General features: G+C 40.9%; 1 protein-coding gene across 1 annotated transcript in view; it reads right to left on the bottom strand.

The window, feature by feature from the left end:
* The window catches only part of LOC122548600 (CUB and sushi domain-containing protein 1-like), a 2366391-nt gene that overhangs the window by 849548 nt on the left and 1501892 nt on the right, over positions 1–14951 (bottom strand). Inside the window, exon 6 of the mRNA XM_043687435.1 lies at positions 4564–4676. Within this exon, the coding sequence (XP_043543370.1) occupies positions 4564–4676 (113 nt within the window). The remainder of the gene's footprint in view (positions 1–4563; positions 4677–14951) is intronic.

Genomic DNA, 14951 nt, shown 5'->3' with positions numbered 1-14951 from the left:
GGTACAATTGCAACATTTAAGAGGCATTTGGATGGGTATATGAATAGGAAGGGTTTGGAGGGATATGGGCCGGGTGCTGGCAGGTGGGACGAGATTGGGTTGGGATATCTGGTCGGCATGGATGGGTTGGACCGAAGGGTCTGTTTCCATGCTGTACATCTCTATGACTCTAAGTGCGTGAAGAGATACCTTTGAAATGAATGAGACTTGGTCAGTCTTGAAAACACTTGGGAGGGTCAAAGATTGTAAGGAGTTTGAATTCTGAGTGTACTGTTAATTTCATGTGCAATTACTGCCAACGGAAGTTACTGTCTAACACTCAAACTTTTGATGGTACTTAATAAATTCTTCAGGGATAATTTATCAAAGTTACAGGTTAGAACAAGTATTCACAAGAAAATTGACAAAACTAAGTATTCAATTCTCATGGAAAATCTTTCTAACAATAGTTATTACAAAAGTTCCTGCAGCTAGCTTGGTTTAATATTGCTTTAAAAGCAAACCAACCTTATATTGCTTGGAAAATCAATAAAGATTCTTTTTTTCACTGTTGTCTACAACCCAAAAGGGACCACCTCCCACAAGTTGTAAGGGAACTGAGACAGAACCAAGAAGCAGACAATTTCAAGGAGGAAGATCCTGCCAGACCCACTTCAGGGAAAGAAATATTGGAACCATTTTTTTTTTGATCTTCTATTTAAAGCCTGAGAAACAGATTACACCTTCACACACGAAGAGGCTGGAATTATGCCAGCAGCTGCACCTAATATTTTTTTCAGATATCTGTGATAGAATACTTTCGTAAATAATTGTTACAAATCCACTGTTCTTGTGTTTCTAACCCAAAACAGAGCTAAAATGATCAGGCAGAGGAATAATTTAAACTGTCTGCATTCCCACCTACAATTTTCCTTCCATCTGCCAATCACTATTTGCTGCTTTGGAAACTAGCACAGATAACTAAATTGCAAGCCTGGTTATTCAACATTTGTCAGCCAGCATTTTGACTGAAAACTGACAGAATTGAGACAAAATCCATACCAGTAATGGACCTTGAATAGCATTACCATTATCTGCAGGCCACAGACGTTTGAAACAAGTACTCTAACATTGAGAGGCAAATGCAAATAAACGCATAGAAGAACAAGGGAGCTAATAAAAGTGATCCACTAGTCACAACAGAGCCTACTGAACACAGGGTGCATTCCTTGTAACTAAATGAGGGACCTGAGGCAGAACTGAAGTTGGACATCAGGATACATTGGAGTGATGAGCTCCTAAGGGGGAGCGACAGACAGCCTTAAATATCATGCTACTGCATTTCAGTCAGTCCTTGAGGAGGCAAGCTGACCAGGAGGAGGAGAGGTAGCATATTAACTGGAGGTGGGGTTGGCCTCTGTGGGAATAGAATGACAGCAGTATTGACTTGATAGGTAAGGCAGTGGGGACAATCATGAGGGAGTTTAGAGACTGGGAAATACAGCCTGCGATTACTGTGAAGTGGAAAGAATACTGTGATTTTACCAGGAAATGCATTCTTATCCCTCCTGGTGCCATGTGCAGTGACTTCACTTTTGTTTGAAACAAATTACATTTTTGATGTAGGCCTGAAATTATTCTGTTTTAAATTGTACCTTGTACATAGATTTGGCTTTCCTGAATACAGTTCAGCACCCACTACCTCAACGCAAGGTCAGACCGAAGACAGGCCCTGAATTAACAGGGTGCAAACAGTCAAAGGAACTAAAACCTGTTTGAAAAATCAGCTGCACTATTCTGGTGGGCTGTACACCACCTCATAATGACTCTGCATTCCTTGTCCATCATTTTATACCCAAGATCATTCAGTCACTCAGAAAACTCAATAGCCCCCTATTGTTCCTGCTAATCATTTTAAAACAAAATGTAAGGTTTTGTTTATACTATATCTAGAATTCTATTCCAAATGTTGATGTTTTTTGCGTGAAAGGATTTCAATTGAAAATTGTAAATTAACGTTTATTAGCTTGAACTATTCAATTTCAGATATATTTATTTTCTCCAGTTCATAGATATCTTGTATCTCTGTAAGAACATCTTAGAAACTGCTTCTTTGGAGAACATAAGACTCTGGCTGGTCTCATTGAGTCTTATAACTCAGCTTTGACAGTAAAGATCAGCCTGCAGATTTCGACCCACTGTTCACTGGCTATACAATTTGATCACAAATTCCACTACCTTATATCCCATCATTTTAGCAATAAAGTTCATTCTTCTTTAAGCAATGGTTAGTTTGAGGTTAGCACAGAGTAGATATTGCAGAGTCTAATGAAACACATAACATTCTTTAAAGTCATTATGATACATTAATAACTCAGTAGTTAGTTAAACAAAGTGTTAAAAGGTAAAATGCAATTCAACAAATAGCATTGACTGCAGTCTTGGTTGTGGCTGCATACTGTTTTAACACAATTTAACTAGGAAGCAACAAGGAACTAAAAGGTTAACATTGTTGATAATATTCGCAGAAACTTGTGATTTTCTCACACAGACATTTTCATGTGCAATACCAATGGGAGAAAAGTTGACTTTAAGATGAAACAAAGAGCATGGATAATAAAATCTCTCAGAATGATGATGAAGAGCACGGTGATATATATTTGATCTCCACCTCAGAATTCTCAGGAGTACTACTGAAAAGGGGAGATATAAAACAAAGGAAAGACACAATCGTAACATGCTGATGGAGAGGAGTTCTCGCCATAACTACACTCTCGTAAATCTCGAGAGAACTGCCTTGAGGTAATATTGATGTTTTTCCCACTGACCTCTCAGTCACTCTCACAGCTCTTAAAAATCAATGAGGAAAGAAAAGTTTCACAGCCTAGTCCTGCCAAAACAAAAAGATCTTGATTGATTTATAGGAGAAAAAGACATCTAACTTTTCCTTTTCAAAAAAAAGCATTGAGCAACAAACGTGTGAGCAAGAAAAATGAATTAGCATTTCATGTGAGACCCCTTCTCTGTTCACCTTCTGAAAGCAACCTCATTTTTTCCTTCACATGATGACTAACCTGTTGAACATTTTGATCGCCACATTTTTATCTTGAGCAGCCATGATAGTCACTCCACATTTTCATTTGGAACACAAAACATAGAACTGTACAGTATAGGAATGGGCCCTTCAGCCCATGATGTTGTGCCGAGCAGGATGCCAAATTAAATTAATTCCTCCTGCCTGCCCTGGGTCCATATCCCTCCATTTCTTGCATATTCACGTGCTTAATGAGAAGACACTTAAATGCCCTTATTGTATCTGCCACCATCACCACCCCTGGCAGCCCATTCCAGACTCCTACCATTCTCTATTTCAGGGATAAGCCCTTCATCAGGAATGTGGCTTGTGGATCAGGGCTGAGGGATAAATGGGAGGAGGATGGGGAAGGTAGCTGGGAAAGTGATGGGTGGATGATCATTTTCCCAGTGACCTTCCCCACCCTGCTCCCATATATCTCTCAGCTCCGACCCACAAGCCTCATTTCTGATGAAGGGCTTATGCCCGAAACGTCAATTCTCCTGCTCCTTGGATGCTGCCTGACCTGCTGTGCTTTTCCAGCACCACACTCACAACTCTGATCTCCAGCATCTGCAGTCCTCACTTTCTCCCACCATTCTCTGTGCAAAAAACTTGCCCTTCACATGGCCTTTGAACATTCCCCCCCCCTCACCTTAAATGTATGCCCCCTAGTACTAGACCTTTCAACTCTGGGAAAAAGATTCTGACTGTCATTCCTATATATGCATCTCATAATATAGACTTTTATTAAGTATGCCCTTAGCCTCCACCACTCCAGAGAAAAAACAACTTGAGTTTTTCTAGCCTCTCCTTATATTTTATACCCCCTAATTCAGGCAGCATCTGGTAAACTTCTTCTGCACCCTCTCCAAAGCATCCACACCCTTCCTGTAATGTGCAGACAGAATTGAACGCAGTGTTCCAACCATGGCTGAACCAAAGTCTTGTAAAGCTGCAACATGACATCCTGACTCTTGTACTCAATTCCCCAACCAATAAAGGCAAGCATGCCATACACCTACTATACCACCCTATCTACGTACATGGCCACTTTCAGGGAGCTATGGACTTGAACCACAAGATCTTCCTGTACATCAATGCTGTTCAGGGTCCTGCCATTAACTGTATACTTTTCCTTAACATTTGATCTGCCAAAGTGCAGCACCTAACACTTGCCCGAATTAAACTCCATCTACCATTTCTCGACCACTATCTGAGACTGATCTCTTCTACTGTAACCTTTGACAACCTTCTACACTATCCACAACTCCACCGATCTTTGCATTGTCTCCAAACTAACTAACCCACCTATCTACATTTTCATCTGAGCCATTTAGTTGTGTGACAAACAGCAGAGATCCCAGTGCATATCCCTGCAGAACACCACTAGTCACAGACCTCCATTCCACCACTGCCTTCTGCCTTCATTTGTTCAGGGTTTTTTCTAGGCTGATGACATGACTTCTAGTGAGGTTATCTGCTTCAGTTTGACTTGGAAACCCTCTCACCTTGGTACTGTGCATTAAACCCTCTGCGTCGATGGTTGCTGTCTGACGTGAAGTGAAGCCGCAGCCAATTCTTGCTACTGATGACAGGCGAAGGCAAATTCAAACCAGTCAGCCTGAAAGAAAGCGAAAACTTTTGTGTTATTATGGCAAGCTGGAACCGTCACTTCAAAAACCAAATGCTACCACAGCATGCAGCAAAACCGATGAATGTTCCTTCAGGTACTGAAGAAATGTTTATTTAGCTCTTCAGACTGTTAAATAACAGAAATCTATTATGACCCTTTAGGAAGCAAAGCTCAATGTCACCAAAAGTATTTCTGACAAAAATGGAAAAATGAAATAGATTCCAGTAAGCTCTTATTTGCCCGAGCTCCATACAAGAAGAAAAGTATTTTTTCTTTCCATTCATGACAAATTTCATGATTCCACCTACAGTGTGTGTTTCATAGTCAACTGAACTGAGATCTGGCCCAAGGGTAAAGCCACCCAAAACTCACACATGAAGAATATGTGTTTGGTCAGACTAAGAGAGAACCTTGCTGGGTCTGGTGAATCTTTCAGCAGCTCCTGGAGAGATGGCTGAAAGATTTTGAGAAGGAAATTTGAAAGTCCAACACCATGTGAAACCGGAACTGGTAATACCTTGAGTGGAACTCGTTGTTTAAACTGTATACTTTTTAAAAAGTATATGCAGTAACCACTACTTAGTAAATTTATTTTCAATTTTAAAAAAAGTACAAGTGCATATCATTGATGCACACTGTTCAAAAAACCCTTGTTCACATATATACCCTGCAACTCTGGCATTTCTTACGAGTTCTGGCAGGTGTTCCCAATAGCAAGCTGGTAACCAATTTGCTCTTCACATGCTTGTGAAATAACATTTGTGAATGTTAGGAGACAATATAAACTGATCTATAAACATATAACAAATCATGTCAAAATAACTCTGTGGGATTTGTCTACTTTGCCCTCTTCAGAAGAAATTAAATTTGGAGATCATAGAATCTCTACATTGTGGAAGCAGACCATTCAGCCCATTGAGTCTACACTGCCCGTCTGAAAGCATCTCACCAGACCAACCACCCAGCCCTATCCCTGTAACTTTCGCATGGCTAATCCAGCAAACCTGCACATCCCTGGATACAATGAGCAATTTAGCATGGCCAATCCACCTAACCCGCACATTTTAGGACTGTGGGAATAAATGAGAACACTTGTGGAAAGCTCAAGCAGACATGGGGAGAATGTCCAAACTCCACTCAGACAGTTAATTCTAGGACCCTGGTGCTGTGAGGCAACGGTGCTAACCATTGAGTCACTTTGCCATCCTGAACAAGAGGCTCCTCATTCCAATTTTTAAAAAGGCCAGTATGCAATAAATGTGCCGCAGACACCTGAAAAATACTGTCCACCAATAAACTAATAAACAAAAGCAGAGTAATACTAACAGCCATTTGTTTAAGGGACCAAGATTCATAGGTTTGTTTTGGCAGCAAAGACTTTCCAAGATTTAATAGGTTTGTTGATCTATATTTCAGCATAACATTAGGTTCCACATTTCCCTACTGAACCCTGGCTCTGTCCAGAATTCAACCATCCCCAAAGTGGGAAGAAATACAGATTTCTTGTTTTCAAACCAAATTGTAAGATTATGACACAATATTCAAGTATGAATCATTAATATTCAGGACAAATCATTGTAGTCTACAGCCATATTTCCGTAATGATTATAGATTCCAGATCATATTTATTACTTCAATGTGTATTATTTATCAGTTTACTTGGTTTTGAATGCTTGGTGCCTTTAGTCTTGTCTTTTTGTTATCTTCGTTAACATGTAGTACTGATTGTCAGCACATTCTTAGATTTCTCTTTCCCTCTCCAACCCTTTTCTGCAATTCTCTCACTCTCATTTCTTATATTACTACCTCCTACTCGTTTGTTGCCTTTACTCTTCAAAATAGCACATCTTGCCATTTTGATCATTTTCCCCACATAGTTTAACATCCTTTGTATGTCCCTAGTTATATCAGACAGCAGTGCCCGGATGGCACTTGATGACATACACCCAGAGCCTAGATTCCTGGCAGTGGTGATGCCCAGAGTGGGGAATCCTGATGGCGGTAATCCCAGATCCTGGACTCTTGGCAGTTTTGGCAAGGTGACAGTAGCAAAGCCTGGGTCTCCCAGGGCATCGATGTTGTCGCTGCATTTTCTGCAGCAGGACTCTTTGAGAAGCAGAAATCCTGAAGCTGTGCTTGAGACCCCAATTTGAATAGAAGGTGAATCTTATTTAAGTAATTTTTAAAAACCTATATTGTAACTCAAAATGACACTGGATTGTGACAACAAAACACTTTCTGTTGTAGCTTCAAGATATATGTGACAATAAATCAATCATTCATTCACTCACAAGAACACTGGCCCCAGCACACTGAAGGTGCAGTCTGTCCCAATGACATAGTCTCTTCAATTTCTCCAGTTCAGGTACCAATCACCACAAACCAGAATCTACTTTTCCCACACAAAAGTATCCCTCCCCACAATTCATGGGACTCCAATTCTCCCAACCCTTTCCCTTGCCAACGGTTGGATCTTGAGATCAGAACCCGACCTGCACGGGACTCATCTACCCAATCTACTGATGGTGTTTGGAACCCTTTGCATCCCACATAATCTCTTCCTTGCAGCCCCTTTCACCCCCAAGATGCCCTATAATCAATCAACTTATTTCTTTCTCTTGACTCCGAGCTACAGTTTAGGGTCACAAATTCTCCCGCCTGACACTCATGCAGTCAAGAAAATCCGAATTGGGTACTGACATTGAGATCAGATTTCTTTAGCCACTGTAACCAGGCTTATGACTATGAAATATTCACTTGCTGCCTCTCTGTAGTTAACATATCTGACACTTCTCAGATTAAACCTCATCTCGATGAGTAGTCATTAGAAAGTATCCTGAGACAAGTAACTGTTTGCATTAGGAATACAGCAATATTGAATTGACAATTATCCTACTTAGTTATTGGCACATTAGCACAGGTTTCTAAATCTGTCACCTACACATTTAATATTTTTAATGATGACACAAAATTTCTGAATGCATAATGACAAATTATAAACATAAGTCATTTTAAAAATATTGAAGCAGTGCATTATTGTGAGAGAACACTTGTATGTGATATTTAATTTCATACATTCAGAAGTGAGAAGTGCCTTTGAAAATGTTAACAGAATGAGGCTTGGGTTGAGATTCATGTGCTGAAATAAATTGAAAGAAATCAGATTATTTCTTGTTAGAGTAAAAAAGTCTAAGGGGACACAGTAGGAATATTAGAATTAATCAGAGAAAACTGATTAATGCATCAGGTCCAAAGCATAACACTTGAATACGTTAAAAATAAAGGAAGTGGACAACATTGTTCCTCCTGAGGGAGATATTTCTGGCTAGAAACTACTTGATAATGTAAATACTTGGCTGAAAATGTGTTGCTGGAAAAGCGCAGCAGGTCAGGCAGCATCCAAGGAACAGGAGAATTGACGTTTTGGGCAAAAGCCCTTCATCAGAGTAATGACACAGCTGTGTGTTGAGACTTTGTGATGTCAATTGAGGTTCTGCAGAAATGTTCTGTAAGCTGACTAATGAACTAACAATAAATTGGAACAGAAAAATGTCTTCAACATCCTTGTGACCAACAATCCCTATAACCTGTGCACAGGTGCTGTGTAATCAGTGTGCTCTGTGTCAGCACACTGTTTACATCATTGACCCCGGAGGTCACTGCTGTGCACTGACCTCAGAGGCCCACACAGCTGGGCAGAAAAGTACAGGAACACCCAAAGTACTTCATAGCCAACAAAGTACTGCTGAAGTGCTTGCTTCACATTCACATCAACGCCCCACTGAAAATCAATTAATGTAAGCGAACAACTGATTTATTTGTGGTTATGTGAATCAAGGGATCAATTCTGGTCAGGACACTAGAAAAAAGGAAATGTAACATGAGGTCTGAAAAAATAGGTGGCCCAAAAATCATGAAGCAAGGATTTTTTGTTCCTCTGGCACCAGGTCAATACAATCATGACGGAAACCTAAGGATAAAGAAGAATTACACACACCATTAACAGAGAATTCCTTGGCTTGGCTGACCCTACATCCCACCAGCTCTATCTCCACCAAAGACACTCTTTTGTTTCCAGCAAAACTCTACTTGACTACTTCAGCCCTGCCCCAACTCAGCATTGCCACTTAGTGGCGGAGGTCCTGCAAAACTGCACAGCTCCCTTTCCCAATGCCCTCAATCACCCTCACCACCTGATGCAGGAGGTCCGGTTAAAAAAGAATTATTGAATGGCTTTTATCATGTGGCAGCTTTACAGCTGGATGGAGGGTCATAAAAATACATCCTAATTGTCTGGACTCATACTTCAGAAATACCGGCGAGTTGAGAGAACTGAAGAGTGGCTGCCCCAATGAAAACACACTGTTGTTGTGGTATGAAGGAGAAGGAAATAGCAAAAGTGGGGGAAGCTTCAAATTAAATACTTTGTGGCTTTTCCTTCGAGGCAGAAAGTGGTTCGAGCTGATTTCACTCACTATTCAAAGCCTTGAGGGAATTTCTAACCTTACAACCTGCTCGGGGATTGAAGAGTGCATGGAAAACCAGGAGGATTGACCTTTCCCTGCAAAGCTTCACAGTGTATTTGAGATGTCCCTGACAGGTTCGCCATCTGGCATCCATCCTGATGGACAGGGTTGACTTCCAGTTGCATTTTCCTGAGGAATTCTACTGAAGAGGCTGTGGGACCACACAGATCTCAGCCATGACCTGGGACATGGGAGATCAGGGATGGTGGAAATCGGAGGATGATTGAGGTGTGGTTCAGAGACATCAGAGGGGAGGAGTAGGCCTCAGTGGAGAGGACAACATGTAAGAACACATTGCTGCAGATGCTGGAATCTGTCCTGAAAGCAACAAATACTGGAGATCACAGTGGTTCAGACAGCATCAATGGAGAGAGAGTAAGCTAACTTTTCAAGTCTAGCTGACTCTTCATCAGAGCTGAAGTGAAGTGTACAGGGACAGCATTTATGTGAAAGTTTGGGGGTGGGTTGGGCAGTGCTAGGGACAGTTGGTGTAGGGTGCTGATGAAGAAAAGATGTTGATAGTTCAGATTAAGAGATCAGCATGTGGGAAGATCAGAACAATGGTGTGTCTCCTACCAGACATGAAAGGACAGTAAGTGGTATGCGGGAGGGGAGGAAATGACAACAGGCTAAAAGAAAAGGAAGAAATGTTCACAATCTGAACGTGTTGAACTCAATATTAAGTCCAGAAGGACATAAAGTGCCTAGACTGAAGATGAGCTGTTGCTCCTCCAGTTTGTGCTGTGATTCACTAGAGCACTGCAGCATGCTGAGGGTAGACATGTGGGCATGTGAACAGCATGTGAGCATAACATGAACAGCTACAGGAAGGTCAGGGTCTTGCTTGCGCACAGACCGGAGGTGTTCTGCAGAGCAGTCACCCGGTCTGCGTTTGGTTTCTCCAATGTAGAGTATACCACATTGGGTGCAGCGAATATAATATACAAGATTGGAGGAGGTACAGGTGAAATTGCTGCTTCACCTGGAAAGACTGTTTAGGCTCTTGGATGGTGAGCAGGGACAGGTATTGCACCTTCTGCGGCTACATGGGAAGGTGCCATGTAGAGGAGGGCAGTGTGTTTGTGGTCAAGGAATGGATTAGGGTGTCCTGGAAAGAATGATCCCTGCAAAATGTAGATGGGGGAGTGAGGGGAAGATGTATTTTGTGGTGGCATTCTGCTGGAATCTGAAATGGCGGAGAATATTCCTTTGAATGCAGAAGCTGGTGGGATGTAAAGTGAGGACAAGGGGAACCCAATCACATTGTTGCGAGTGAAGGGAACGGGCAAGGGTGGCAGATCGAGTGATACATTGGATGCAGTTGAGTGCCCTGTCAATCATAGTCATGGAAACAGACCGCAGGAAACCACGGTCAAGGAAGAAGCAAGCCATGTCGGCAGCGCTGTTTTCAAAGGTGGGATCTTCTGAACAGATGCAACGTAGGCAAAGAAACTGGGAGAATGGGATGGAGCCCTTGCAGAATGTGGGGTGTGACGAGTTGTAGTGAAGATAGCTATGGGAGTCAGTGTCTTTGTAGTTGATGGCAATAGACAGCTTATTCCCCAAACTGGAGACAGAGAGGTCAAGGAAAGGAAGGGAAATGTCAAAAATGGACGAAATGGCAGTTATAGAGGGGTGGAAATTGGAGTCAAAATTAATGATGTTTCAACGGCCTGAGGGGAAGATGAAGTGGCACCGAAGCAGTCGTCGATGTACTGAAAGAAAAGGGGCTAAGTGTCAGACTCGAACAAGGATCTTTCCACATACTCTATAAAGAGGCAGGCATAACTGGGACCACTGAGGGTGACTATAGCCACTCCTTTGACTTGGCAGAAGTGAGACGAATTAAAGGAGAAATTGTTGAGTGAGAGAAGGCAGAGGAGAGTGGTGGCAGATGGGGATTGTTCAGGCCTCCGGTCAAGGAATAAGCTGAGAGTTCTCAGACCATCCTGGTGGGGAATGGAGGTACAGAGGTACTATTGAACACATATAAGGTGAACAGGAGGCAGTTAAGAGAAAGTGAAGACTACAGATGCTGGAGATCAGAGTCTAAAAGTGTGGTGCTGGAAAAGCACAGCCAGTCAGGCAGCATTGTCAGGGCCAAGGAACTGGAAATGGTCAATAACAGTGGGGAGGATAGAGACCTTATTTCAGAGAGTGTGTTCAGGGGCTTCAGAGGTCTCAATTCTTAATGATCTTAATCACATCCAGATTTCAGATCTTCATGATTTTGTTTTGTGTGAGCATTCACGATTGTAAAATGCTAAGTGAACACTTACTGTGTATCATTCTACTCTTGCTGTCAGAATGTCATAACAACCAAAGACCACTATGTGGCTCTGAAATCTCTCTGCAACTCTGACTGAATTAACTACACTGACCAAAGTGACAATAAGCAATTTTATTTCAAAGTAATGAATCCTGCCCTATTTGGGAGACGCAGATCAAGCACTAAATAAAATTTGAGGATATCAATGATACACAGAATGTCTGTCATACTTTTGTTTCAAAGTTTGGATTTTTGTTTGGATTTGTTATGAGAACACGCTAACACATTCTTTGTATCATGTGGCTTGTTTATTTATATTCCTAGAGAGTTCTCAGATCTGTTTATATCAATTCCTTTTGTTTGCTGTTTTGATGAAAGCATGAATCTTCAAAGCAAGCAGGTTGCTGTAGAAACATTAACATGTCAATGAAATAGGGGACAAAGGAATTTGACACATCCAGGTTAAGTGCTCATACAATGACACCATACAATGCAATTTCCAGTTTAATCTTTTTATGGTAACTGACTTTTCCCTGCAGTGTTAGATTAATTAATGATAACAGAAAGACAAATTTAAAACTGATGTTTATGGCATCTGCCTTAATCTTTCATTCCTTGTGCTGAAATGACTACCATGAAGCTAGTAAACAAAATGTAATTCTGAAAGATAAAAGTTAATTGGAATCAAATATTCCAGCCATTGTTAGATCATAGTTCATAGCTACAGTTACAAGACCCAAGCAACCTTTACTACTGGTTTTCAGAGGGATCAAGTGCAATAGACTTTCGCTTTTTATCAGCACAATTTGGAGATGCCGGTGTTGGAATGGGGTGTACAAAGTTAAAAATCACACAATACCAAGTTGGACTATAATCTGGTGTTGTGTGCTTTTTACCCCTATCAGCACAATGAAGCTCCATTGAGGCCTTGTGAGTCATCAAGAATTAACTGAACTGTCTCAAAAGGTTCACCCATAAGATACATTTTTCCTTCAGTCACAAACACTAACGTAAGCCTAGCTTTTCCAAGGTGCATCTCTTTAACTCCGTGACAGTTATGATAATTTGAGAAAATTTATGGCTGAAATTAACCTTTAGCTTTAAATGTACATTGTTGATGAAAGCAGTTAACTCCACATGAATTTTCCTCTTATGCACACAGTTGTTAACTAAATATACTATTGGGACCTCTTAATTTCACTGTTAAATAGCACAGAGAAAATGAAAGAGAATCTCAGCCTTGTAATATATTTACTTGCAATTAAAAGACTAAGTGTCTCGGCCTTTTCATCAGTGACTTATTTATCTTACACTGGTGGAATAACATTCAATTGCAATTCAATGAATGATTGCAGGATTCATTTACACAAGTAATTGTTAGTCACGATCAGATGTATTTACTGTCTGACAAGTTCTACACCTCTAGCCAAAAGAGCACATTGAAGCATATAATATGTTGAGGGGTGCAAGTGAGTTTTACAAAACACTGACTGCTCTTAGAACTGTTAGGACACATTTTCCAAAGACAGAAATATTGTTCACAATAAGTCAAGAAACAACAACTTTGTATGATTTTCCAAGTTCAGGCACCTAAATATAGCCTTTAGGCTCCTTGCTGAGTTTTCACTCACTGGGAATCCAATGTCTGTGGGGTGGAATTTCCTGTACAGCAGTTGATCATAAAATGTTGCACAACAATTCTTTTAAAAAGAGCTTTGTGCATTGGTCTGGCTCAGAATTCTTTCTGGAAGCCTTCTTCATCTGTGCTCTTCAAATCCGTGACCTCTACTGCTTCACAGAACACTGGCAGCAAGTGCATGAAAACACCATTATCTCCAAGTTCCCTCACTGGGTTAAAACACCTTATGAGCAGATGGCCTTGCATTATTGCATGTAGTCAGCTTGTAGCACTCAAAGAGCACTGCTTTTGTTTTTGCTGTGGCTCAGACCTGCAGTAATCATCTCAGCTACTTAGATTGACTTCAGGCCTTTTCCAAGATGCTCTTTATTCAATCAATTCAACTCTTTGGTAAGAGGCCTGGATGCTATGTTGATCAATTATGATTATCTTGTTCGTCCTAATGAATGAACTATCCAAGATAGCTGTATTTGCGGAAAAAAAAAGCTTTGTATCATTGGCTGCAGCCTATCTTGCAGAGCTGCAGAACCTGGACTTAAGATGTGGGTTAAAAACTTGAAAAATATATTCAGCTACTTATTGTCAGATTAGATTCCCTACAGTGTGGAAACAGGCCTTTCAGCCCAACCAGTCCACACCGACCCTCTGTAGAGTAACCCACCCAGACCCATTTCCCTCTGACTAATGCACTTAATACTGTGGGCAACTTAGCATGGCCAATTCACCTGACCTGCAGGAGGAAACTCACGCAGACTCGGGGAGAATGTGTAAACTCCACACAGACAGTTGCCCAAGGCTGGAATTGAACCTGGGAGCGTGAGGCAGCAGTGCTAACCACTAAGCCACCATGCCATCAGTTTAACAGTTATTTCTGAGGAAGTTCTGAGGAAGGGTCACTCGACCCAAAGTGTAAACTCTGATTTCTCTCCACAGATGCTGCCAGACCTGCTGAGCTTTTCCCACAATTTCTATTTTTGTTACTGATTTACAACATCCACAGTTCTTTCACTTTTCAACAGTTATTTCTGTTCTGCAGCCTATGCAGAACCAGTGAAGTTTTTAATAGAGCAGAGTCTCATTCAGATGTAAATTCTGTGCTCTGGACATTGATCTAAATTCACTGTCGGGTTGAGAGCTAGTGAAGTGTTAATGCAAATATTATAGAGTGTGCAAAAACCAGTCAGTGAAAGATAAATTAATTAAATATGGAGAATTTATTTATTCTTTTTGTTATCCTTTGTGACTATCTGAAAATTCCAGAGCAATATCACATTGTCCAATGTACTGATTTTTTTTTAAACTGAAACATAGGGAAAAAAAGACCTCAAGACATTTCCAAAAAACAACTTGACATTTACAAGAATGTTGTCACCCTGGACAACATCACATGGCCACTTACTGTATGTATCAAGTCGTACTTTAGCTGGTATAGAGCTGAGGGATTGTCCACAAGGGACCTTTGGCACTGACTGTGAAAAATGTACCTAATACAACTTGAAAATCCGAACAGTGACTATTCAATTCACCTAGAGCAAGGGTCAGTGACTGCTTTAATCGGAAGAGTCTTTAGAAGGAAAAATGTTTAAAATAAAATCTATTTGGAGCACAAAACACAAATTCATTATTTTGAAACAAAATATTTGGCAATTTACCAAGTAACCTTAGTAGAATGCATACCTTGCATGAATAATAACTAAAATACATGTTTTGATATGATTTGGAGGTGCCAGTGTTGGACCTGGGTACAAAAGGTTAAAAGTCACACAACACCAGGTTATAGGCAAACAGGTTTATTTGGAAGTGCTGCTCATTGCTGCCCAATTATCCTA

This window comes from Chiloscyllium plagiosum, chromosome 3, assembly GCF_004010195.1.
Source record: "Chiloscyllium plagiosum isolate BGI_BamShark_2017 chromosome 3, ASM401019v2, whole genome shotgun sequence".
In the NCBI taxonomy this organism is placed as follows: domain Eukaryota; kingdom Metazoa; phylum Chordata; class Chondrichthyes; order Orectolobiformes; family Hemiscylliidae; genus Chiloscyllium; species Chiloscyllium plagiosum.
This window is presented reverse-complemented; position numbering and strand designations above follow the sequence as displayed.